The sequence below is a fragment of the Lithobates pipiens genome, unplaced genomic scaffold (genome assembly GCF_037356315.1).
Source record: "Lithobates pipiens isolate NorthernLeopardFrog02 unplaced genomic scaffold, aLitPip1_a1.2 Scaffold_3, whole genome shotgun sequence".
Classification (NCBI taxonomy): Eukaryota; Metazoa; Chordata; class Amphibia; order Anura; family Ranidae; genus Lithobates; species Lithobates pipiens.
In genome coordinates, this window is record NW_027507790.1 from 191,454,907 (window position 1) to 191,482,663 (window position 27,757).

General features: G+C 44.8%; 1 protein-coding gene across 1 annotated transcript in view; it reads right to left on the minus strand.

Moving 5' to 3' along the window:
- Window positions 1-27,757, minus strand: part of LOC143940863 (interleukin-31 receptor subunit alpha-like) — a 139,387-nt gene that overhangs the window by 71,630 nt on the left and 40,000 nt on the right. The window contains exon 3 of the mRNA XM_077462653.1: window positions 1,168-1,215. Within this exon, the coding sequence (XP_077318779.1) occupies window positions 1,168-1,215 (48 nt within the window). The remainder of the gene's footprint in view (window positions 1-1,167; window positions 1,216-27,757) is intronic.

The following is a 27,757-nucleotide window of genomic DNA, read 5'->3' on the forward strand; positions in this document are numbered from 1 at the left end:
GGCTGGTGGGGTTCTGGTCTAGGGTTTTGGTTTGCTGCAGACACTCTTTCACCTAACGATCCGAAGGGACGCTAAGTTAGCTCTCTTACATTGCCCGGTACCTGGCTTGCGAGGCCCTCAACAGAAGCTGGCTACCTATCTATTTATAGCGGCCAAGCGGACCATTGCTCAGGCCTGGAAGTCCCAATGGGTAGATTTTCAAGGGGTTAAAACCCGCATGACTGCTATGTTACTTCAGGAACGTATGTCCAGTATTGTCCATGATTCTCATGCTAAATTTCTAAAAATCTGGGAGCCGTGGATCTCCTATGAGTTCCCCACGCTCCAAGCTGCATGCCTGGGCTTGGTCTAACTTCTCTTGGCGAGGCGTCCACACCCGAGCTTCCCCCCTCCTTTCTTCCCCCTCTCTTCTCTTTAATACTGCTGCCCCCCGTGGACGGGGGTAGTGGGAAAAGGGCTCACCCTCCGGAAACAACAAGGTAACAAGTTGCTTAGTACGGGAGCCAGTCTCGATACCATCCCCTACTCATTTTCCTTCCTTTTCTTGTGTTTATTATAAGTATAATGTGATGGTTTGCCCTTTGGTTTTGTATTCATGCTTTGTAGCCCCTGTGAGGGCGCTCAAGGAGCAGATTGTAGTCTCTTGTTTATTCCTGTTTATTCAAATTTTCAATAAACATATTGAAACAGAAAATATATAAAAAAAAAAAATTTCCTGCAAGCAGCATCTTTGGAGCACCGCTCCTAAACTGCCCCTGCCCATTGAAATGAACGGGCAGTGCCGCCAAACCGCTTTGTGGGTCATTTTAACCCTTTTTCGGCCACTAGCGGGGGTTAAAAGCGCCCTGCTAGCGGCCAAAAACCTCCGTAAAAACGACAGTAAGGAACCACTAAAAATAGCAGCGCTTTACTGCTGACACCTCGTTGTGAAAGAGGTCTAAGTCTTTCCATGTCTTGGACCCCCGAGTCCAATTATTCATTCCCACTCTTCTTTTGTTTGTATTTACGTGAAAAGTGATATTTTGTTCCCCTATGCTGGACAATTTTGCCTTTCCTTTCTTCAAGCCTGTATTTTGGCATTCTTACTCAATAAAAAATGATTGTACCAGAAAAATTTGTGGAACATATATATGTATCATTATACGAATATTATGTTGACTTACTTACTTGGGGATTCATGACAATTTGGGAGAACATCACAATCATATGCATAACCTAAGCAAAGAAAGAGGCATGCAGAACATTATCATACCATTCTAAAGTTGGGACTAAAGGGAATATTAAATCAAATATGTGTGCCACCGGCGCAACAAAATATATAAAATCAATTTTCAATTATTTAGTTTGCTGCAGTCAAAAAGATGTTCCGCCTACTTAGTGGAAAGAAAAAATAGTGATAACAACAAAGTGTTGACTGCGCTAACCCCTGTTTTAAATTTCTAAATACCCCACTTTTATCCTACTATTATTATACCAGTGAAACAATTTGTAAAAATTAATAAAATAATATAAAAAAATTGTGCTTATATCACATATACCTAATTATCAAATGACTAGGTAATATGGCAAAATATCCAATCTATATAGAAAGTGAATAAAAAAAAAAAACAGTAATTTGTTAAATAATAAATCAATCAATATGTGTCCAGTGTTATTGCTGGTTTAAATGTGCCAGCTATATCAATCTCAATAGAATTTCTTCCCTGTGAATTAGGCTATTCCAGTGCTCTTTATCCCACATCCATGTTTCCAAGTGACTAATCCACCAATTCAGTGACAACACCACCACCTTCTGGACTGGCCACTCACCAGATATCAGTTTAAACACGCCTTTGGTTCATTAAAAGGGATAACCACTCCCAATGAAATAGGAACAAAAGGCGTCCGTCCTCACAAGAAATAAACAGCAATCATTGCGCGGTATGTATATACCATTTCATTTTTAAAAGGTTAAAAAAGAGACCCAAAAAGTTACATTTCCATGTGCCCATATGTCGGCCTTTTAAATGGTATCGTCGTGTATCCCTGTGTGTCTCCTATGCTGGCGTGCGTCTCAAGGCTCGCTATCACCCAGCCGGTAGTGACGTAATAATCTTTCCAGCAGCCTCTACGCATTTCACAAATACAATTCCGTCATCAGGAAGCTTCCTGATATAAAACAGGGGTTAGCGCAGTCAACACTTTGTTGTTATCACTAGGGATTGTTGTTATCAAGGGATTATTGCTATGTACAGATATAATCATAGAGCAATAAAAGACCAATAAAATATTTTTTATAACAACATTAGGACCTGCACGTTTTTTTGCATCAGGACTGAACAAATATAAGAGCCAGGTAGGAAGTAAACCTAAAAAAAATATCTTTGTTCAGTGGCACCCAAAATGCTAGATTGGACAGACCAGCCACTGAATTCTATGCAATTTGTGCACCATGCCTATTTAAAGTGAAGTGAAGAAGTGAAGCAATCCACAAACGCTTCAAGCAGTGGAGAACGGCCCCTGATACTGGAATCTCATGAGATTTTAACAAGATTACAGTACCAGAAATTCACAGAAACACAGAGATGTCAGTTTATTAAGCAGTAATAGATTATGGCCAAAAAATAATGAAGTATAGCCTCTCATATAATAACTATTCATATAGAAAGTACCATCATCCAGTAATAATTCAAGGGGAAAGGAGGTAGATTGAAAATTGTGAAGGTAGGGGAGATGTGATAAAGAGCTCCCTATACCAATTCCAAATTCAATCATACCAAAAGCATGTTGGACTATACCGGTACTTAATTCAATACATAAAACTCAGAAAATATATAATAAAATAGTACAAATTTTAATACAAGGAAAGAATTTTTTTCACAAACAAAAAACAATATATTAATACAGCGAAACATATTATATTTAAAAAGCTAGTGTATCCCAGATTTCTTGTGTACAGTTACTCATAATCGAGTTCCGTTCTAGGAGTACATTTTGGAGAATCCTCGACTAGTTTCGCGGAATTTATCCGCTTCATCTGGAGGTAGTCTGAGAATTAAAATATACATTAGAAAATTCATACCTATTCATATACTTATACAGTCATATAGATATATATCGCAAAATTAGCAAGATCAAAAGAAATATACAAATAAATTTACAAAAAAGAAGGGATTGTAGGGGAATTTGTTAAGAACAAAGGGGAAAAAAAAAAAAAAAAGGGGAAGCAGACGTCCGAGTCCCCTCAAATTTTCTCACCCCGGCGGGCATGGGGGATATAATGCACATCATGGGACATGGTAAAATCGGATATAAAGAAAAAAAAATAAAAAATTTATTTTTTACAATAAATATAAGAATTTTTTTTTTTGTTCTCCTCCTGGATCGCCCCTTCCCCTCCTCCCCCTTCCCCCCCCTCTTGTTGATATCATTGACAACCCCTAATTTGTATTAATGTAAAAGAATTTTTTTTTCTTTTTTTCCATCCATTATATATATATGTATATGAGTTATACAATTTGGTTATTATGTTGTTTATTATATTCTTTGCTTGATTATAAGTGTATTATTGGAGTCTTTGTTACGTAGACTTTTTCGATATATTTTTCTGTTTTTTTTTCCCATTTTTTCTGTTTTGAGCCGTTCGTTTCCTTCCTCTTTCTCCCCCTGGCGGACATGTACACCTCCTGGCCAGGAGGGGCAGTCACCTTTGTTTCTTTCCCCTTTTGGCTTGCAGGTTCTAAGGGCTAGACATCAGTACATCTGTTGTCTTCCGCCCTTCCCTAGCACACTTCTTGTGTGACGCCTTCCTGGAGTCCACCTGTTCAGTGTGGAGGTGTTGACAGTGTGTTGATTGTCTGACATCACATCCTGTTGGGGATCCCATATAACAGCAGTCTGGATTGACTGCTAGTTATGGGTCTGCACTCTATATGGTGGATTGGAATTTTGCTACTCCTCAGTTTCACTCAGGACATCTGCAAACCAGGTATGTGATCACTTATTGGATCTATTATGGTTTACCTCACTACCTATTCATATTATATGTGGCTCCTTGATGTGCCCATTTATATTATACTTAATGTTTATACTCATTGCAGGAATATTTTGCCTGCCTTTGAACTGCGGAAACTGAGGAGCATTCATCCCCACTGACCAACTTTGCACAGTTGAGGAATATATTAGTCTCTATATCCTGCAATTACAGATAACATAAATCCTCAAGATGGCGATCCACACACTGCCAATTTCTGGATTGAGACATTTTCCTTGTCAGGTACAGCTATATAGTCTTGATTAACTTCACTTTCTTAATTTATGGTTATATAATACAATTTTTACATTATATGGGGTTTTTTTTTTTTTCTTTATATCCGATTTTACCATGTCCCATCATGTGCATTATATCCCCCATGCCCGCCGGGGTGAGAAAATTTGAGGGGACTCGGACGTCTGCTTCCCCTTTTTTTTTTTTTCCTTCTTCGTAACAAATTCCCCCTACAATCCCTTCTTTTTTGTAAATTTAATTGTATATTTCTTTTGATCTTGCTAATTTTGCGATATATATCTATATGACTGTATAAGTATATGAATAGGTATGAATTTTCTAATGTATATTTTAATTCTCAGACTACCTCCAGATGAAGCGGATAAATTCTGCGAAACTAGTCGAGGAATCTCCAAAATGTACTCCTAGAACAGAACTCGATTATGAGTAACTGTACACAAGAAATCTGGGATACACTAGCTTTTTAAATATAATATGTTTCGCTGTATTAATATATTGTTTTTTGTTTGTGAAATAAATTCTTTCCTTGTATTAAAATTTGTACTATTTTATTATATATTTTCTGAGTTTTATGTATTGAATTAAGTACCGGTATAGTCCAACATGCTTTTGGTATGATTGAATTTGGAATTGGTATAGGGAGCTCTTTATCACATCTCCCCTACCTTCACAATTTTCAATCTACCTCCTTTCCCCAGTAATAGATTATCACTATTCAGTACACGGACAGACAGCATGGTTAATGCTAATAAAATAAAGAGTCCTCCTGCAATATATATATATATATATATATATATATATATATATATATATATATATATATATATATATATATATACACACACACAGAATTATGACGGGGGACATGGTTACTGTCTTGGGGGGTCTGAATGAGGTATGAGGAAGTTAATAATCTTCCTCTTTGCCTCTGAGATCCCCCGGGATTCCCTCTTTACTCCCCGCTTCTCCACCTCTGAGCTTTTGAATTGGGGAGTGTGAATTCTGACACAGATCGCCAGTGAAGCATTGAGATCGCAGCTTCATAAACTGGTTTCTGTGTCTGTCAATGAGGATTCTCAGTGTGCGGAGATCAACACGTTCAAACGCGTTCTCCCCCAATTATCTCTGTTTCATAAACCGTTTATGGACTGTGATCAGCGGCGATCCTCTGGATCACCGATTTTACCTACTTCATAGACGGCAGTGATGTAAGTAGCACAGTTAAAATAAACAAAGTTACTTAATGCAGTTACTTTAGAGGGTAACGAGTAATCTAACTGATTACACTTCCCCTCATGGTAACACCGTACCCATTACTTGGGTGGCGTTACCACAATTACATCTACTGCCCAGGACCAGGTAGACGGGACTAGCGAGGGAAGTGAATGCCGCTGCCTCCATCTGCGAGATTGACACCTTGCAAGCCCCGTCACCTGGTATGGAATTAAAGGGGAACCCCTAAGCCGAAAAAAATGGAGTGGGGTCCCCCCAAAGTCCATACCAGACCCTTATCCAAGCACGCAGCCCGGCCAGTCAGGAAAGTGGGTGGGGACGAGTGAGTGCCCCCCCTCCTGAGCCGTACCAGGCCATGTGCCCTCAACATGGGGGGTGCTTTGGGGAAAGGGGGGTCCCAGGGCATGCTGGGACTGTGACTTCATAAGGGGCGGGGCCACCGTGTGAAATCACCCGGTCACCCCATTCCTATACAAGTGATCACGTAGCACTCACATGGCATTACAGTGGGAGAGAGTGTTGTGTCAACATCGGAAGAAGAAGGAAGAAAGAAAAGAGAAGAGGGAAGAAGAACAGAGGAGACCGGGCTCCTCCACTAGTAAAAGAGCTGCAAGAAGACAGTGGAGGAGCCCAGAAGAAGAACCGTAGAGAGCGAGAGAAGACGCCGGAGAAGAGGCCGGACACCGGGAGAAGAGGCCAAACAGAGCGGAGAAGTTGGAAGAAGACCCCCGAAGACCCTAAATTACTTTAAAAAACTGTGTTGTGTTTTTTTTATTAACACTTTTTTCCCCAGGTGAATGGGTAGGGGTATATCGTACCCCATACTCATTCACATAAAGTAGGGGGCCGGAATCTGGGGGCCCCCTTATTAAAGGGCGCTCCCGAATTCTGATAAGCCCTCCCACCTGCAGACCACAACAACCAACGGCTAGGGTTGTCGGGAAGAGGCCCTTGTCCTCATCAACATGGGGACAAGGTGCTTTGGGGTGGGGGGCCCCCCATACTCAGGGCACGTGGCCTGGTACGGCTCAGGAGAGAGGGCCACTCGCTCGTCCCCACCCCCTTTCCTGACCAGCCGGGCTGCGTGCTCGGATAAGGGTCTGCTATGGACTTTGGGGGGACAGAATGCCATTTTTTCAGCATAGGGGTTCCCCTTTAAATTCATACCAGGCGACGGGGCTCGCGAGGTTTCAATCTTGCCGATGAAGGCAGCGGCATTCACTTCTCTCGCTAGTCCCGTCTATAGAATATTAAATAAAAGTCAGTTACTTTGCTGAGTGACTAATTACTTTTCCAATGTAGTAACCGAGTTACTAACGCAATTACTTTTTGGGAGAAGTAATTTGTAACTTAACTAATTACTTTTTTAAAGTAAGATGACCAACACTGATAGACGGACACCAAAGAGTGGGGACTGTGTTATGAAGGGGAATGGTGATGTGAGGGGAGGAATGTGATGTGAAGGGGGGCTGTGATGTGATGGAACAGACAACCATGGGAGCTTGATACCCATGAAACAAATTTTTCTATAAGCAAGGGGACTAGAGTTCTTCACTCCATAAAGTTTGGTGGGTTGGGAGAGAACCATTTTGGGCTATCAATTTTTGCACCAACAAGCCTGATAACTAGGGTGCACCCATCAGCAGGGAATTAGTCTTCCTCTAGATAGCCCAAAAAACATTTACAGGGAATCTAAGGGATTTGTGATATGAAAAAGCATTGTTGATAATGTTTAAAACGTTTTTTCAAAGCAAAAGTGTTTAGGACAGGCATAACTAAATGGCTGACTGTGTTCCGGACCTGCTATGGTGTATTAGGTGTGGCTTAAAGAGATATGGTTACATAGAGTCTGAGTTCACTTACATAATATATAATGATTGCTGAATAGGGAATGTACAGAATAATATCTGTGTAGGTACATTGGAGGTGCAAGGGATATATTTAACCACACAAATCCCTGTTCTGTCAGGGGAGAGGAGACATATGGTTTGTTCCTAGTAAGTAGGAACAGCAATATCTCTCCTATCCCAGTCAGTCCTATCCCCAAACAGTTAGAAACACTAGCCAGGGAACACAAGCCCTTGATCGCCCCCTAGTGTTAACCCCTTCCCTACCAGTGGCTTTAACCACTTTGCACCGAGCACACAAATATACAGCCTCTTGACGGCTGAGCCTTGGCACCCAAGCAGCCACCACATATTTGCGTGCAATAGCGCTGACAGTGCTGTGTCAAGAGTGCATGCCTTACACGCTCCCGGCACAGTGACCGACGGCTCATGGAAAGTTCCCAATCATCATGTGACCGTCATGACAGCCAATCGCAGCAGTCACATGGCCATAAGCCCCACCTCCTGGCATAGCAAACCCCTTAAAAGACCGGTGCCAATGGGGTTAATATCACTTTAAGCAAGGGACACAACCCTGACCTCTTATCACCAAGGCCCCATTCACACTTGGTTTGGAATTGCTGTAATTCTGCCTGCAATTTTAAATCGCAATAAAACGTGCGACATGCTTTTGGGTGCTATTCACCCTTAAAATTAAGAATTGTGCGAAAAAAATTGCATGAAGCTTGTTTTTCAAAAAGGAGCAGGGGCTTCTTTTGGGCAACAAAAGCACATAGAGCAGTCCACGGAAGTGACTAGGCTTCCCTAAGCGTGACACACGGAAACACGTGTAAATAATGCTTTAAGAATCGCAAACGGGAACGCTTGTTCCCACTACGCAAGATTTTAACAGGGCCTAAGAAATAATAAAGAAAAACTGGTTCAACCCACAAGTGCTTTTTTAAACACTACTTTTCCTTTAAGCTGGCTTATGAAAATAACTAAACTATTTAGAAAATGTAGGAAATGCAGTGTATCACATTTTCAGGAGTTAAATAATAAATTTTGCCTTTAAAGGTCTATACATCAGAATAAAAAGCGGACCAATGAGGGGGAAGGAGGGACATTTGGTTCCAAAAGAAGGACTGCCCTCCATATAAGGAACAGTATGTAGAAGTGGTAAAACTTGCTGACAGGTACAGCAGAAAAGTTGCTTTAACCTTCTCACCTATAAAGCCACCACCCTAAATCATGATATGTCCATTTACACTTTACACTTTTCAGCAGATCTTCTCGTGATATCACCGTCCTAGCATATTCTTTATCTAGTTGTTCTCGTACCAGTAGATGAATATCGCATTTCTGCGTTCGACTGCTACCACTCAGGGTTGTCTGATTAATACGCTCCTAGCCCTTTGTGCTGGAGAGGGAGTTTTTTTTAATGTGTTGTGTCTCTCTTTTTATTTTTCTGTATTTTTGTATGAACTGGATACAGCAATTGTTCTCTATTTTTCTCTGAGACTTGCTGTATGGTATATATGTACAACCTAATTTCTTTCTTTAAAAAACAAAATGAAAGAAAATAATAAAACTTGCTGACAGATATCAGTCTCTTTTGTCAAATGCTTCCCTGTCTGCTGTCATGTACACTGCATGCCCAGCTCAGTGTTCTTTTACAGCACTCCATCTGTGCCATGCTGATGCAACTCCCGTGTGCATGCGTAAGAGTGACGTCATCATGCCCCGGTCATTCAAGTGATCAGAAAGATGGAATCTGGAAGGAAGACCCAGCACACATATATCAGGAGGGTGTAATGCTCCTGCTCCTCATTCCATCATGCAATGGAAGAGAAAGGTAACCATGCTCCAGGTGAGAGTAATCTTCTCTCTGACGACTGGGTGCCGGTCCAGTCTGTGGTCTGATTATGTAATCCAAGTAGAAAAGAGAGTGATAGCACTCCAAGATGCAGAGGATGAGAATATTTTATTCCATAAAATCCATAAAGTATCAAAAAGTAATCACAATACAGTCATGATACAAAGAGAAAGCAGCATGGTTGACGCGTTTCACAAAATTTTTTTGCTTAATCACTTCAACCCCGGATGGTTTCATCCACTTCATGACCAGACCATTTTTTGCGATATAGCACTGCGTTGCTTTAACTGACAATTGCGATGATGTACTTTTTTCCCACAAATAGAGCTTTCTTTTGGTGGTATTTGATCGCCTCTGCGGTTTTTATTTTTTGTGCTATCAACAAAAAACAGACCATTCTGGAAAAAAAAACTATATTTTTTACTTTCTGCTATAAAACACATCTGATAAGAAAAATGTAAAAAATCGAATTTCTTCATCAATTTAGGCCAATGTGTATTTTTCCACATATTTTTGGTTAAAAAAACAAAACAATAAGCATATATTGATTAGTTTGCGCAAACGTTATCGCATCTGGAATATTTTTATGGCATTTTTATTTATTTTTACTAGTAATGGTAATGCTTAGTGATTTTTAGTAGGACTGCGATATTGTGGCAGACAAACTGAAAACTAATGCCGTGTACACATGACCGGACTTTCTGGCAGACTAGGTCCGACGGGCTTCCCGATGGACTTTTGGCGGAGTTCTGACAGACTTTCCAAATGAACGGATTTGGCTACACACACGAATGGACTAAGTCCTTTCAAAAATCCGTTCATTTTGAACCTGAGGACGTAAACGGACTAAACAAGGAAGTTCAATAGCCAGTAGCCAATAGCTTCCCTTGCATCATATTTGGTCCATCGGACCAGCACACAGGCAAATGGTTTTCCCGACTTTAGTCCATCGGATAGATTTGAAACATGTTCTATTTCTAGGTCCGTCTGATTTTTTTTTTTTTTGAAAAACGATCAGACTAGCCCACACACGATCGGATTGTCCGACAGACTAATCCATTCAGACCTAGTCTGCTGGAAAGACCGGTCGTGTGTATGCGGCATAAGTGAAACTTTTTGGGAACCAGTGACACTAATGCAGTGATCAGTGCTAAAAAAAATGCACGGTCACTGTATAAATGACACTGGCAGGGAAGGGGTTAACAACAGGGGTGATCAAAGGGTAAGTATGCTCCTAGGGAATGCTTCCTAACTGTGTGGGGGGGTGGTTTAACTGGAGGAAGAGAGACATCTGTGTTCATGATTAGCAGGAACACAAGATCTCTCTCTTCCTCTATGACAGAACGGCGGTCTGCTTTGTTTGCATAGGCAGACCACCGTTCTGCTTCTCCAGCAAACAATCGGCGTGTCCAGGCAGCCATTGCGGCCGCTGAACTCACTGATTGGCTCCCGCTGTGTCCAATCACAGCAGAAGTAGGTCGCCGGCAGTGCGTGCGCACGCCCCAGACTCAGAAGGCGCAAACAACGTACAGTTGGCCCACCCTGCTGCATTAAATGAGCAGCGGGCAGTCTAGAAGCAGTTAATCATAACCTAATCCTCATTCCAGCTTCCTGGTTTTGGCTGTGGCATGCTTCTTGTCTGTCTGTCCACCTGCAAGGCAATTGATGTGGCCAGTCTCTGGGTGGAGACCAAACCTGATTTAAGCCAGCCAAGCGTGCAGTCTCATGCTTGTGAGATTGCACAAGCATGAGACTACATGCATTTGTTGCATTGGTTTAAAGCTCCCTGTTTGTCTGTTCTGCTCTGATAGATTGCAGTCCCTCGCTGACCTTGTATCAGATATCGACTACTCTCTGAACTCTACCTGCTTTTTGACTATGGATTTGTTTCTAACTATTCTGAACATTGGCTCCTTTGTACCAGGGCTGTTATTGAACCAATCTGCCTGTCTGCCAACCACAAGTACCTGTTTGCTTTGCTCAGTTTGCGCCTGCCCTGGTGTGGTAGCCAGGCACTATAGCATTGTAAATTATTTCCTAAACCTACACAGTTTAGGAGATATTTACAAAAAGACAGGCACCACTGTCTACGGCGCATTCGCTGTAGACAGTGGCGCGCAGGCGCACTGGGCATGCCACTGCTAACGGTGATATGCCATTAGTGGCGGCTCCCATGTGCATGTGCGGGAGTGACGTTATTGCTGCTCCGGCGCTGTGAGTGGCCGGAACAGCAATATCCGGAAGAAGATGGGCGCTCCGTGCTACAGGGGACAGCAGTGACATCGCTGGCTCCTGTGTCAGGCAAGTAACACATAATGGGCTACTATGCGATGCATAGTAGCCCATTATGCTTTACCTTTGGAGGGAGGCAAAGAGGAAGTAAACCCATCAGGGCTTACCTTCAAAAAAAAAAAATGCAACAGTGACCTGATAATACATTTTTGGTTTTGGGTTTAATTCTGCTTTAACCGCTTTGCTACCAGAGTAGTTTTTTACACACATGTTAAACTCTGCACTTTTTGCTAGAAAATTACATTAAATGCCCAAACAATTTTATATTTTCTGAAAGCAGAGGCCCTGTACAATAAAATGTTGGCAGTTGAAATTATTATATTGCATAATATTTGTGCAACTGTTCATCAAATGCATAGTGCCAGGAAAAAGTACACTAAAATGAATTATAGTGCAAAAAACTATATCCTATTTTATGCACGCCTGTTAAATGGTGAAAAACCATGGTACCCATGAATTGTTTATAGATGGCGCTTTAAAAGCCTTTACAGGTTATCAAAGTTAATCGTGAACTATGGCCCTAGAATTATTGCTTTTACACCTATGTTCATGGAGATACTTTGCATTTGCATTCAGGTTTATGTGCAGGGCACCAGGGTGCTTTACAAGTGTTTATATTATTTTAATTTATTTTATTATATTTCAATTTTTAACACTTTTAATAACTTTATTACTATCACAAGAGGACTAACAAGCACCCTATGTGATAGCAGGTGAGAGATCCTCTTTTTGGAGACATCAGGAGTCTATTAGACTCCTAATGTCACCCCTGCCCTTCACTTCAGATTGCATTTGTTTAGCTGCTTCCCCAATCACAGCCAGTGAAAGATGGTAGAGAACCTGGAAATTAAAAAAAATCTTGTTGGTTCATTAGTTGCAGAGTAGATTGGTGTACAAATTTTCCTTGATCTCCTCCTACTTCAGATTCCAAAGCCGTTTACCTCTGTCCTGGGCTCCCCCTTAATAAATACATTGTATTGACGATCTGCACTATGGTTTTTTTCCTCTTGCCTCTTACATATATGACACTACGCTGAGAGCTGTGGACTGGATTCGATCTGTCAGAGGAACCAGTTCTCCTTTTACACTTCAAAGGAGCATACTGACCTCCTTTAGAGCCTGCCATATTACCAGCCATCAGCTGTGCAATCCGTTTCCCTCTGAGGGTGTGGGTACCTTCTTGATGAGATATACATGTTCTCCCCAGGTTCTGGTCTCTTGAGGCTGCTACAGATTTCCATCTCTCCACCCTCACACATCTCTCATGGGGGGGGGGAGTTTGTTGGCATGGTTGGCCTTTCATGCATTAATCATTTTACCTCTATAGACGTTTTAGTTTGAAGTGGCTTTTATAATTTAGGGAGATATACCCGCCCATATGCAGAAATTTTCAGACTACTTTAAAGAGTCATCCATACTAAATCAGTAGGGCAGGAGTGTTTTATCAATTGCATCTATCTGTGCTTCTCCTGAAGAAGCGAGACTCTACCTGTGAAATGTGTCGAGACCTAGCACAGCTATTTCAGACTACTGACAGTTATCTTTGTGACACATCCAGGTCTCATGGAAAGGTTGATTACATGAATGCAACATTTACCAATATAATGACATTTAATATACTTTTTTCTTTCTCATCTCTCATTTCTCTATCACATGTTGTTTTTAAATGTGAGCTGAATAAATCATTTATAAATTTTACTTGGTATGTTTTGAGGTTTTTGTTGTATGCTGTGTGTGAGGACTGGTAAGTGGTTGCAACTGTGCTTATTTCACCACTGTTTAGCAAGTGCAGCACACCAGGAGACTGTCCATTAGCCTAAAAGTAGTTCACTGCTTGTAGTTTTAAAGAGATGGTAGCAAGTGTACCACCGTACAGATTTGGCCCTGCTATAAGCCGGCTGAAGAAGCAAGTCAGGTGCCATATACTGAACATTTATTTAATAGAGGTAGATAGGTCTCAGGAGAAATATATATATATATATATATATATATATATATATATATATATATATTTATTTATTTAAGGTGGATATATACTGTGTGTATATATACACACACATACAGTATATACCCCCATATATATATATATATATATATATATATATATATATATATATAGTGCCTTGCAAAATTATTCACCCCCTTGCCATTTTTCGTGTTTTGTTGCCTCACAACCTGGAACTAACATGGATTGTTTGAGGATTTGCATCATTTAATTTACAGAACATGCCCACAACTTTGAAGATTTTTTTTATTATTGTGAAGCAAACAACAAATAGGTCAAAATAACAGAAAAACTCAATGTGAGTAACTATTCACCCCCCTAAAGTTAATATTTTGTAGAGCCACCTTTTATGGCTATCACAGCTCCAAGTCGCTTTGGATAAGTCTCTTTGAGCTTGCAACATCTTACCACTGGGATTTTTGCCCATTCCTCCTTGCAAAACGGCTCCAGCTCCTTCAAGTTGTATGGTTTGCGCTTGTAAACAGCGATCTTTAAGTCTGACCACAGATTTTCTTTTGGATTAAGGTCTAGGCTTTGACTAGGCCATTCCAACACATTTACATGTTTCCCCTTAAACCACTCAAGTGCTGCTTTAGCAGTGTGTTTGGGGTCATTGTCCTGCTGGAAAGTAAACCCTCCGTCCTAGCCTCAAATCACACACAGAGTGGTACAGGTTATGCTCAAGAATATCCCTGTATTTAGCACCATCCATCTTTCCCTCAACTCTGACCAGTTTCCCAGTCCCGACTGCGGAAAAACATCCCCACAGCATGATGCTGCCACCGCCATGTTTCACTGTTGGGATGCTGTTCTTTGGGTGATGTGATGTGCTGGGTTTGTGCCAGACATAGCGTTTTCTTTGATGGACAAAAAGTTAAATTTTAGTCCCATCAGACCAGAGTACCTTTCTTTCTACATATTGGGAATCTCCCACATGCCTTTTCGCAAACTCAAAATGCGCCATTTTGTTTTTTGCTGAAAAGAATGTCTTTCTTCTGGCCACTCTGCCAACTCTATGGAGCTTACGGCTTATCGTCGTTCTATGTACAGATACTCCAGTCTCTGCTGTGGAACTCGGAAGATCCTCTAGGGTTTTGGTGTGTGGCCGTCTCTTGGCAGTTTTGCTGTTGTGCCATGTTCTTTCTAATCCAACCCTGACTTGTACTTCTCAACAACACTGTCCCTTACTTGTTTGGAGATTTCCTTGGTCTTCATGGCAGTCTTTGGTTAGTGGTGCCTCATGCTTAAATGTTGCAGCCTCTGGGGTCTTTCAAAAAGGTGTGTATATGTAATGACAGATCATGTGACACTTAGATAGCACACAGGTGGACATCATTTCACTAATTATGTGACTTCTGAAGGTAATTGGTTGCACCAGAGCTTTTTATGGGCTTCATGACAAAGGGGTTGAATACACACGTGCATGCCAATTATCAGTTTTTTATATCTTAAAAATAGTTTTATGTATATATTTTTCTAATTTTGCTTCACCAACTTAGACTATTGTGTTCTGATCCATCACATATAATTCAGATTAAAAAAACATTGAACTAAAGGCTTTAATGTAACAAAATACTACGGAAAAAGCCTAGGGAGGGTGTATGTATATATATATATATATATATATATATATATATATATATATTCTCCTGAGACCTATCTACCCCTATTAACCACTTTCAGACCGGACCATTTTGCTGGTAAATGACCAGAGGTCTTTTTACAATTTGGCACTGCGCTGCTTTAACTGGTAATTGCGCGGTCATGCAATGTTGTACCCAAACAAAATTTGCGTCCTTTTCTTCCCACAAATAAAGCTTTCTTTTGATGGTATTTGATTGCCTCTGCGATATTTATTTTTTGCGATATAAACGTAAAAAGACCGCAAATTTTGAAAAAAAATGATATTTTCTACTTTTTGTTATTAGAAAAATCCAATAAACTCAATTTTAGTCATACATTTAGGCCAAAATGTATTCAGCCACATGTCTTTGGTAAAAAAAAAGTCAATAATTGTATATTTATTGGTTTGCGCAAAAGTTGTCACATCTACAAACTAAGGTACGTTTTCTGGAATTTACGCAGCTTTTAGTTTACGACTGCCTATCTCATTCTTGAGGTGCTAAAATGGCAGGGCAGTACAAAACCCCCCCAAATGACCCCATTTTGGAAAGTAGACCCCCTAAGGAAATTGATAAGTGGCATGTTGAGCCCATTGAATATTTTAATTTTTTTGCCTCAAGCGATTGAATAATGACAAAAAAAAATTTTTTTTTTTTTTTTTACACAAAGTTGTCACTAAATGATATATTGCTCACGCATGCCATGGGCATATGTGAAATGACACCCCAAAATAAATTCTGCTGCTTCTCCTGAGTACGGGGATACCACATATGTGGGACTTTTTGGGAGCCTAGCCGCGTACGGGGCCCCGAAAACCAAGCACCGCCTTCAGGCTTTCTAAGGGCGTAAATTTTTGATTTCACTTCTCACTACCTATTACAGTTTTGAAGGCCATAAAATGCCAAGATGGCACAAAACCCCCACAAATGACCCCATTTTAGAAAGTAGACACCAAAAGCTATTTGCTGAGAGGCATGTTGAGTCCATGGAATATTTTATATTTTGCCACAAGTTGCGGAAAAATTACAAACTTTAATTTTTTTTTTTTTTTTTCACAAAGTTGTCACTAAATGATATATTGCTCACACATGCTATGGGCATATGTGAAATGACACCCCAAAATAAATTCTGCTGCTTCTCCTGAGTACGGGGATACCACATGTGTGGGATTTTTTGGGAGCCTAGCCGCGTACGGGGCCCCAAAAACCAAGAACCGCCTTCAGGTTTTCTAAGGGCGTAAATATTTGACTTCACTCCTCACTACCTATTACAGTTTTGAAGGCCATAAAATGCCAAGATGGCACAAAACCCCCACAAATGACCCCATTTTAGAAAGTAGACACCCCAAGCTATTTGCTGAGAGGCATGTTGAGTCCATGGAATATTTTATATTTTGCCACAAGTTGCGGGAAAATTACAAACTTTTTTTTTTTTTTCACAAAGTTGTCACTAAATGATATATTGCTCACGCATGCCATGGGCATATGTGAAATGACACCCCAAAATAAATTCTGCTGCTTCTCCTGAGTACGGGGATACCACATATGTGGGACTTTTTGGGAGCCTAGCCGCGTACGGGGCCCCGAAAACCAAGCACCGCCTTCAGGCTTTCTAAGGGCGTTACAGTTTTGAAGGCCATAAAATGCCAAGATGGCACAAACCTCCCCCAAATGACCCCATTTTGGAAAGTAGACACCCCTAAATTTAGGGGTACACTAGTGAGACTAGGTAATAAATGGCGGGTGCCCTGAAACTATAAAAAAATAACTAACCAACCAGCGTCACCTGTAACAGTTATATGGTGATCACTGGTGAAAGGGTTAACTAGGGGGCAATCAGGGGGCTTTATGCGGTAGTATATGGGGGTCCCTGGCGCTATAAAAAGCTGCGGCGAACCTAAATACCTACCTGCCTAACTAGCGTCACCTGTGACACTAATACAGCGATCAGAAAAATGATCGCTTATTAGGCTGGGTTCACACTGGAGCGATGTGGGAACGCCACGAATGCGCGGCGGGTTCCCGCATCACATGCCTCCCGGCGGCAGTTCACACTGCCCTATGCGAACTGCTGGGAGGGTCAGTGAAATTTTAATGACACCCCCAGATCAGTTCGCATATCGCAGTGCGATCTGCAAACTCGGATCGCATGGTGTGAACACCCATGCGATCCGATTCTGCTGCGGACCAAAAAAAGGGTCCCGTGCGAGTTTGCGGCGGGTGCGACACGAATTCAGCCATACTATCTGTATGGCTGAACTCGAATCGCACAGAGATCGGATGTGATTTGCACTGCAGTGCGGTGCGAATCACATCCGTTCTCATAAACCGCTGCAATGTGAACCCAGCCTTAGTGACACTGGCGACGGGGGGTGATCACGGGGTTAAACCTTTATTGGGGGGGTTAGGGGGGTACCTTAGAACTAAAGGGGGCTAACCCTAACTGCCCTAACAGTTATTACAGTCACAAATGACACCCACTGGGTGATCAGGGGGTTAAACCTTTATTAGGTAATAAATGGCGGGTGCCCTGAAACTATAAAAAAATAACTAACCAACCAGTGTCACCTGTAACAGTTATATGGTGATCACTGGTGAAAGGGTTAACTAGGGGGCAATCAGGGGGCTTTATGCGGTAGTATATGGGGGTCCCTGGCGCTATAAAAAGCTGCGGCGAACCTAAATACCTACCTGCCTAACTAGCGTCACCTGTGACACTAATACGCCGATCAGAAAAACGATCGCTTATTAGGCTGGGTTCACACTGGAGCGATGTGGGAACGCCACGAATCCGCGGCGGATTCCCGCATCTCATGCCTCCCGGCGGCAGTTCACACTGCCCTATGCGAACTGCTGGGAGTGTCAGTGAAATGTTAATGACACCCCCAGATCAGTTCGCATATCGCAGTGCGATCTGCAAACTCGGATCGCATGGTGTGAACACCCATGCGATCCGATTCTGCTGCGGACCAAAAAAAGGGTCCCGTGCGAATTTGCGGCGGGTGCGGCGGGTGCGGCGAATGGCTGAACTCGAATCGCACAGAGATCGGATGTGATTTGCACTGCAGTGCGGTGCGAATCACATTCGTTCTCATAAACCGCTGCAATGTGAACCCAGCCTTAGTGACACTGGCGACGGGGGGTGATCACGGGGTTAAACCTTTATTGGGGGGGTTAGGGGGGTACATTAGAACTAAAGGGGGCTAACCCTAACTGTCCTAACAGTTATTACAGTCACAAATGACACCAATGCAAAAAAAAAAAAAATGACATTGGTGTCACTGTGACTGGGGGGCAGGGGTAATTGGGGGGGGGTGATCGGGGGGGTGTGAGTGTGCCTGGCATGTTCTACTGTGTAGTGTCGTGTTGGTGCAACTCACCGATCCTTTCTCCTCGGTGTCGGAACGAAAAATACCGACACGGAGGAGAGATTACATCACTTCCTCTCCTGTGTTTACATTACAGGAGAGGAAGTGATGTCACGAAGACTTTCTATTCGTCGGGAGCGATCGCGAGGGGGTGGCCATGAATGAATGGCCGTCCCCTCGTCCGGGATCGCTCCCAAACGAACACCGACCGCCGCGGGCACCGGGCGGGGGCCCGATAGGGCCCCCGACCCGCGGGAAGGCAGGGACGTACATGTACGCCCATATGCCTGCCCGTGCCATTCTGTCGACCTACATCGTCGTGCGGCGGTCGGGAAGTGGTTAAATAACTATTCAGTATATGGCACCTGACTTGCTTCTTCGGCCAGCTTATGATGGGGCCAAATCTGTATTGTGGTGCTAACTACCATCTCTTTAAAACTACAAGCAGCAGCAATAATATATTTCCTTTTTTACAGTTAAAGTGATTGTTAAGCCTCTTAGTGTTGGTGCTACAATCCCCTCTGAAATAATAAATGATTTGCCTCAGTGTATGTGTTTTGTAAAAAATAAGCCGCTATATACCTTATTTTATAGCGCTGCTCTACACTCACAAGGGCCGAGAATCTGCCGCTGATGTCAGTCAGGAGGAGATAGAAGAGGAGAGAGGCAGCCGGTCATGTGAGCGCCGAGCAGCGCTATAAAATAAGGTATATAGCAGCGTATTTTTTACAAAACACATACACTGGGGCAAATTATTTATTATAACTGAGGGGATTGTAGCACCAACACTAAGCTATGATGCAGCAGGAGGGGATGGTCAAGGGAGTGATCACAGCTGACAGGTAGGGAGGGAGGGGGGAGTGGAAGACAGAGAAGAGCAGCGGATGAAGGAGGCATGTAAACTTACCACGGTGTCAGGGCTCAGCAGCGATGATAAACCATGGTCGGTTTACAGGTTGGAGGGCAGAACCGGGCAGGGCCAAATTACACAGCATAAGCACTGTGCTGTTATTGGAGCTTTAAGGGATCAGGATAAATTTTTGTTGGGGGTAACAAACGCTTTAATTAGTCTGGTATCTGATTTAATATGCTGATACAGTTGTGGTTAGGGATGAGCTTTGTGTTCGAGTTGAACATACGTTCGTCTCGAACATCGGCTGTTCGCCCGTTCGGCGAATTCCGAACGTTATAGGCCGTTCGTGCCAAATTCGTGTGGTGCTCACGGCCCACAATGCACTGCGCCATCGCGCATAAATAGAGCTTGCAGTCAGTTGTAGGAGATTTTGCGTGCTGTCTGCATGCTCTGAACCCAGTATACACCGCTATATCCACCTATATAGCTAGCTATCTTGCTCGTTTTAAATAGAGCTTGCAGTCAGTTGTAGGAGATTGTGCGTGCTGTCTGCGTGCCCTGAACCCAGTATACACCGCTATATCCACCTATATAGCTAACTATCTTGCTCTTTTTAAATAGAGCTTGCAGTCAGTTGTAGGAGATTGTACGTGCTATCTGCGTGCTCTGAACCCAGTATACACCGCTATATCCATGTCAGGTCACCTTGAGGTGAGGTGACTGATGCACACTGTAGGGATCAGGAGTGCACCGCAAGGTTGTGGACCCTACGGCTGACTGCTGCAGATGGGGGACAGATCCCACTGGGGTTAGAGCGTAAGATTCCCTGGGGCACGGAGTCTAAGAGCCAGCAGGTGTTCACCAGCGCCTCTAGTGGTGAGGATGGACTTGGCTGCAACTGGCTCCAGGTCGCGACCCCCAGGGTCCCCCAGCTCACACCCACAGTAGGCAACAGGAGGATAGGGATGGTGAAGGACAAAGCCAAGGTCGGGGCCACAAGCAGACAAGAATAGTCGGGGACACGCCAAAAGGTCAGGATCACAAGCAAACAGGGATAGTCAAAGACACGCCAAAGTCGGTAATGGAAAACAGTAGAAGAGCACACGGCAGGAAACAGGAAGCTAACACACAAAGGTATACACAATAGTTGATCAGCCCTGATGGCCTGCAGTGCACAGGTTAATATAGGGCTCCCTGATAGGGCCTGGGGTGGAGCCATGCTTAGAGGAGAGGTTATAAAAACCACCAGGTGGAAGTGGCTGACCTCTTAGTCTGAAGACATGAGGGAAGGTAAGCAAACACAGGAAGATCACTGCATAACCATGACAGTACCCTCCCTCTTAAGAGGCCTCCCCCTCCCCTGCCTGGGTCCAGGCGTAAAGGGAAACTCCAGATGGAACCTCCTTAACAGACAGGGAGCAAAGACCTCAGATGCAGTGATCCAAGACCTCTCCTCAGGACCCAACCCTTTCCAAAGTACGAGGTACTGAAGAATGCCTTTACGGAGCCGGGAATCCAAAACTTGACTAACCTCGTATTTTAGATTATCCTCAGAGACCGAAACAGAGGTAGGGAGAGGACGAGAGGACTTGAGGACTAAAGGCTTTTTAGGAATGAGTAAGGGCATGAGAAGATCAGGAGTCTGAGCAGGGTCCCCCACAGCCTTAAAGATGAGCTGGCCATCCATAACAGGACCACCAGACTGGGCAGAGGTCAGTGGATCCCTGAGGTCAGGTTGGTTAGAAAGTGACATGTCACAAGAGTCAAGTTGGATAGCTGCAACACAAACAGAATGCAGAGAACCCTGAGAAAAAGATTGAAAACCCCTCCTGGCCGAATGAGGTATTCTATCCAAAGGATGGATTGAGCCTCTTAAACGGGTTTGAACGGACATAGTAGCAGTAGGGTGAGGCCAGGTCACCGAAGGTGCTAAACAAGAAGCAGGAAGCTTATTGGGCATGGGCTGGACTGGCATAACTGGTGCAGGGGTCGACTGAATAGTATTGTCAGGTGTAGCGACCATCTCACTCGCATCACAGGGCATAGCAACTGTGGAACTTGCAGACAAGTTAGTCTGGCTGTGCGTCCAAGGGAAATTAGGGACAGGCAAAGTAAATGGTTATGCGAACTGGAGTGAATGATCGACTCAGGTTCATAGGTGGGCCCCTCATCCAGAGTACCACATGACCTAGAGAGTGCATCAGTCCGACTATTGCAGGACGCATCCCAGAGATCGCTATATACAGCGGGAAGAGCAGAAGATACTGGGATGGTGGTAACAGGAAATGTCTCCTTTGGGGTACCCTTGAGTAGGCAGGAAGAGGAACAGGAGGACCCCCAAGCCAGGACCTGACCGGCAGACCGGTCAACGTGTGGAGAATGGAGTCGTAACCAAGGAAGACCTAATATGATAGGAGGTGAAGCCTTAGGTAAGACAAAGAAGGATTTCGACTCCTGGTGGAGTGTCCCTACTGACATCTTAACAGGAAGAGTCTGGAAGCGGATAGGGCCCCCTGGGAGAACAGTGTTATCAATCGCCAAGACCACCAATAGCGTTGTAAGGGGCAAAAGGGTAAGTCTCACGGAGGATGCAGTTTCCCAATCCATGAAATTGGCAGCGGCTCCGGAATCCAGATGTGCTGAGACCGAACGAGAGGAAGCACCGACATGAAGCAACACGGAAAGGAGAAGACGAGAAGGCAAAGGTGATATTTCAGGGTCTAATACTCCACCTTCCAGATGTATTAGCCCTGAGCGTTTTTCCGGACGAAGAGAACAAGTATCACGGAAATGACCTTTGGCCCCACAATAGAGGCATAGGCCCAGAGTTCTGCGCCTAGCACGTTCTTCGGGAGATAACTTTGTCCGGCCCAACTGCATAGGTTCCTCAGCAGGCAGGGGGTGCTCCTCGGATCGAAGAGAAGGGACTGGGGGCTCAGGCTGCCTAAAGAACGGGGAGTGCTGGCGTCTTTTTTCCAGGGCCCTCTCCTGAAAGCGAATATCGATCTGGTTACACAAGGTGATGACACTGTCCAGATCAGCAGGAAGGGATCTTCCTGCTAATTCATCCTTCACTCTATCAGAGAGGCCTTGTAAAAAGGTTGCAACTAGGGCCTCATTATTCCAGCTCAATTCAGCTGTGAGGATACGGAACTGAAGAGCATACTGTCCCACAGACGCAGACTCTTGACGGAGACGTAAAAGAGCGCTAGCCGCTGAGGAGACACGACGCGGTTCCTTGAAGATATTCCGAAAAAGTTTCAAGAAATCAGACAGGCTAGAAACCACTGGATCATTCAGTTCCCACAGAGGGGCGGCCCAGGCTAACGCCTCGCCGGACAGGAGGGATATGTTATATGCGACTTTTGCCCGATCGGACAGGAAGTTTTGGGGCAGAAGTTCAAAATGAATTGTGCACTGGCTAAGGAACCCCCTGCAAGCCTTGGAGTCCCCAGAGAAAGGGACCGGAGCTGGTAGTTGTAATGAATGTGTGGCTGCGACTGATGCGATAGGTGCAGCGGCAGATAGCGGTTGAGGTTGTTGAACCAGGGGTCCTAATGAGGCCTGAACCTGTTCAACACGGGATGCCAAATCCTGAAGGAATCACATCACCTGGGTCTGATGCGATTCTTGTGTCTCAAGTCGCCGAACTAAGCTCTGCAATGGATCATCTGCAGGAAGCGGCACGTCAGCCGGGTCCATAGCTGATCAAACTGTCAGGTCACCTTGAGGCGAGGTGATAGATGCACACCGTAGGGATCAGGAGTGCACCGCAAGGTTGTGGACCCTACGGCTGACTGCTGCAGACGGGGGACAGATCCCACTGGGGTTAGAGCGTAAGATTCCCTGGGGCGCGGAGTCTAAGAGCCAGCAGGTGTTCACCAGCGCCTCTAGTGGCGAGGATGGACTTGGCTGCAACTGGCTCCAGGTCGCGACCCCCAGGGTCCCCCAGCTCACACCCACAGTAGGCAACAGGAGGATAGGGATGGTGAAGGACAAAGCCAAGGTCGGGGCCACGCCAAAAGGTCAGGATCACAGGCAAACAGGGATAGTCAAAGACACGCCAAAGACGATAATGGAAACCAGTAGAAGAGCACACGACAGGAAACAGGAAGCTAACACACAAAGGTATACACAATGGTTGATCAGCCCTGATGGCCTGCAGTGCACAGGTTAATATAGGGCTCCCTGATAGGGCCTGGGGTGGAGCCATGCTTAGAGGAGAGGTTATAAAAACCACCAGGCGGAAGTGGCTGACCTCTTAGTCTGAAGACATGAGGGAAGGTAAGCAAACACAGGAAGATCACTGCATAACCATGACAATCCATCTATATAGCTAGCTATCTTGCTCGTTTTAAATAGAGCTTGCAGTCAGTTGTAGGAGATTGTACGTGCTGTCTGCATGCTCTGAACCCAGTATACACCGCTATATCCAGAGAGTGCTGGGCGTTGCAGCTGATGCTTTGAGGGGTTGCTCCATTAAAGCCTTAAAGGAGAATATACATTGATTGCTGGATACCTGCTGTCATTGTTTGAGTGATCTAAACGCACATCTAGCCTGGCACGAGAGTGCTGGGCATCGCAGCTGGTGAGTTCTCCAACGAGGGGGGCACGGGCACTGAGGGTGTATGGTGAAGGCTATACCAGTATTATATGGACACTGATAAGATTTGCACATGAAAAGGATTTAAACTTTTTTTCATGGAAGAGTTTTTACAGTGTTGCACTATGGGAGATTTTTGTTCTTCTTTCTGAGGTGCTTTGAGGGGTTGCTCCATTAAAAGCCTTAAAGGAGAATATACATTGAGTGCTGGATACCTGCTGTCATCGTTTGAGTGATCTAAATGCACATCTAGCCTGACACGAGAGTGCTGGGCGTTGCAGCTGATGCTTTGAGGGGTTGCTCCATTAAAGCCTTAAAGGAGAATATACATTAATTGCTGGATACTTGCTGTCATCGTTTGAGTGATCTAAACGCACATCTGGCCTGGCACGAGAGTGCTGGGCGCCGCAGCTGGTGAGTTCTCCAACGAGGGGGGCACGGTCACTGAGGGTGTATGGTGAAGGCTATACCAGTATTATATGGACACTGATAAGATTTGCACATGAAAAGGATTTAAAAATTTTTTTTTATGGACTATTGATTTCATCTATGTATTATTATTTTAAGACTATCACATTGAGTCTTTTCACAAATATATATATTTTCCTTTTTTTTTTTTAAGAGATATTTTGTTGTGATTAACACAATTTGTTGTTTGAGGGGTAACTTCAATTTGATTACTTTTACACTAATTTAGCGCTACAAGGTGATATTTTATGGTTATTTGGATGGGTTTAGCTACTTTCACCTTCTTGTTTATTTATTCATACATTTAAGTAGCAGCTGGGAGAGGGGTTGTTGGCTCGGTGGTGATACACTTAGGTGGCAATTTTTGAGGTGTGTATCAAGTTTTTTACTATATAGCTAACTATCTTGCTCTTTTTAAATAGAGCTTGCAGTCAGTTGTAGGAGATTGTGCGCGCTGTCTGCGTGCCCTGAACCCAGTATACACCGTTATATCCACCTACATAGCTCTACTCTAATTGAGCCATCTGCCATCTGCAGGAGTAAGTGGATGTTGTGTGTGCCTCCAGCACAATATACACTACCCAATTGCTGGTTTTCCCATCTCCCTTCAGGCCATTACCATGTCTGGAAAGGCCAGCAAGGAGAGGCAGACAGGCGCGAGCCGATAAAAGAGGGCAAGCAGGCTCTGTGTCTAGAGACAACAGTGCTGGTCATGGACGCGGTGCATCGTCATCATCAGCACGTGGCCATGGCAGCTGGACATGTTGAGCCACAACATGCCAACGACTTGGTAGAGTGCATGACCAAGCCCTCTTCATCCTCCTCATCCTCTCTCACCCAGGCTCAGGGTACTAGCAAAGCAGCTGCCAACGCATCGTCTTCCATCCTCTCAATGTCATCATCAGTGACTCCTTCCCTAGACCCACCACGTCCTCCTGAGGAGTCTACTGAACTCTTTGAGCACAGTGTTGGGTACATGCTCCAGGAGGATGCCCAGTGTTTTGTAGGCTCTGATGATGATACTCAGCTAGAGGAAGGCAGTAGCGTGAATGCAGAGAGAGGGGATGCTCAAGAAGGACAGCAATCTGGCAGTCATGTTCCACAAGCTGCAGCATACTGCCAGGTTTGCTCCAGTGATGAAGAGGGAGGGGATGATGAGGGCACTGACTCCACGTGGGTGCCTGGTAGGAGAGAGGAGGAGGAGGAGGCACATGTCCAACGAGGCAGGATGCCCTCCGGGGGCCAGCTTAGGGGCAGCACACCGACTGAATCACACCGCAGAGCTCCGCCTGTGCAGGGCGCTGCCTCTGCGCATTATTCTAAAAGTTTGTTGGTGTGGGCCTTTTTTGAGATGAGTGCATCAGATCGCACCGCTGCTATTTGCACCATATGTCTCAAGCGTATCTCGCGTGGCCAAAACATCAGCCGCTTGGGCACCACATGCTTGACCAGACATATGTTGACCTGCCATGCAGCTCGTTGGCAAGCGTACCTCAAAGACCCAGACCAAAGAACAAAGCAGACCTCTCCTTGCTCCTCATCCAACCCCACTAGACCTTCAGTCCTCTCTGAAACCTGCTCTGAGAGGAATGAAGGTGTAGAATTAGGTGTGTCACAGCCAAGTGCTTCCGGGCACTCTGCTAGCAGTACACCCATGTCCGATTATAGCAGGCAAATGTCCCTGCCCCAGCTGCTGGACCGGCAAAAGAAGTTCACTCCCAGCCATCCACATGCCCAGCGGTTGAATGCTAGCTTGGCTACATTTCTAGCACTTCAACTGCTGCCTTTTCAGTTGGTAGACTCGGCCCCCTTCCGTGAGTTTGTACAATGTGCGGTTCCTCAGTGGCAGGTCCCCAAACACCACTTTTTCTCAGGGAAGGCGATTCCGGCTTTCTACCGGCATGTGGAAGGCAATGTCCTTGCCTCGCTGGACAGGGCGGTTAGCGGTAAGGTGCATATTACTGCTGACTCATGGTCCAGCAGGCATGGACAGGGACGTTACCTGTCTTTCACGGCCCATTGGGTCACTCTTCTGGCAGCTGGGAAGGATGCAGGACAAGGTGCAGTAGTGTTGGAGGTTGTTCCGCCACCACGCCTAAAAAATGCTACTATTGGTTGTGACACACCTCTCTCCTCCACCCACGCCTCTTCTTCTTCCTCCATGGCCTTTTCCAGTGCTCTGTCCTCAGAACCAGCGGTGCTCCGTAGGCGTTCCAGGGGCTACGCAAGTACGCAGGCAAAACGATGCCATGCCATGCTTGCGCTGGTTTGTTTGGGGGACAGGAGCCACACTGGGGCGGATGTTTTGTCAGCTCTGCAGGGGCAGGCCGAGAGGTGGTTGACGCCACGCCAGCTTAAGCCAGGAATGGTGGTTTGCGACAATGGCACCAACCTCCTCTCCGCCCTCCGACAGGGACAACTGACCCATGTGCCCTGTGTGGCTCACGTCCTTAACCTGGTGGTGCAGCGGTTCTTGGGCAGGTACCCAGGCTTACAGGATGTTCTGAAGCAGGCCAGGAAAGTCTGTGTGCATTTCCACCGATCATTTAATGCCTGTGCTCGGCTGGCTGAGCTCCAAAAGGAGTTGAACCTGCCCAAGAACCGCCTTATATGTGACATGCCCACCAGGTGGAACTCAACGTTGGCCATGCTGCAGCGGCTGCACACGCAGCAGAGGGCCATCAATGAGTACCTGTGTGACTACGGCACCAGGACAGGGTCAGGGGAGCTCGGTTTTTTCTCACCACACCAGTGGGGCATGATCAGGGATGCATGCACTGTCCTGTCACCGTTTGAGGAGGCCACAAGGATGGTGAGCAGTGACAGTGCACGCATCAGTGACACTGTACCTCTTGTCCACCTCTTGGAGCATACACTGCGTGGAATAATGGACAGGGCACTTGAGGCAGAACAGAGGCAGGAAGAGGAGGACTTCCTTGCCTCTCAAGGCCCCCTTTATCCAGACAGTGTTCCTGCTGTGCCACCCATCACACAGGAAGAGGATGAGGAGGAGGATGATTGTGTCAGCATGGAGGTGGAGGCTGGCACTCAGCATCAGCAGCAGCAACAGTCTTGTATGGATGATTTACAGTCCAAGAAACCCGTGGACTTGTACATGGCTGGGAGGAGGTAGCTGCGGATCATGTTGTCCTTAGTGACCCAGAGGACTCCGGACCGAATGCCTCAGCTAACCTATGCTGCATGGCATCCCTGATCCTGCAAAGCCTGCGGAAGGATCCTCGTATTCTTCGGATCAAGGAGAGGGACCATTACTGGCTGGCCACTCTCCTTGATCCACGGTACAAGGGTAAGGTTGCCGACCTTATCTTGCTGTCGCAGAGGGA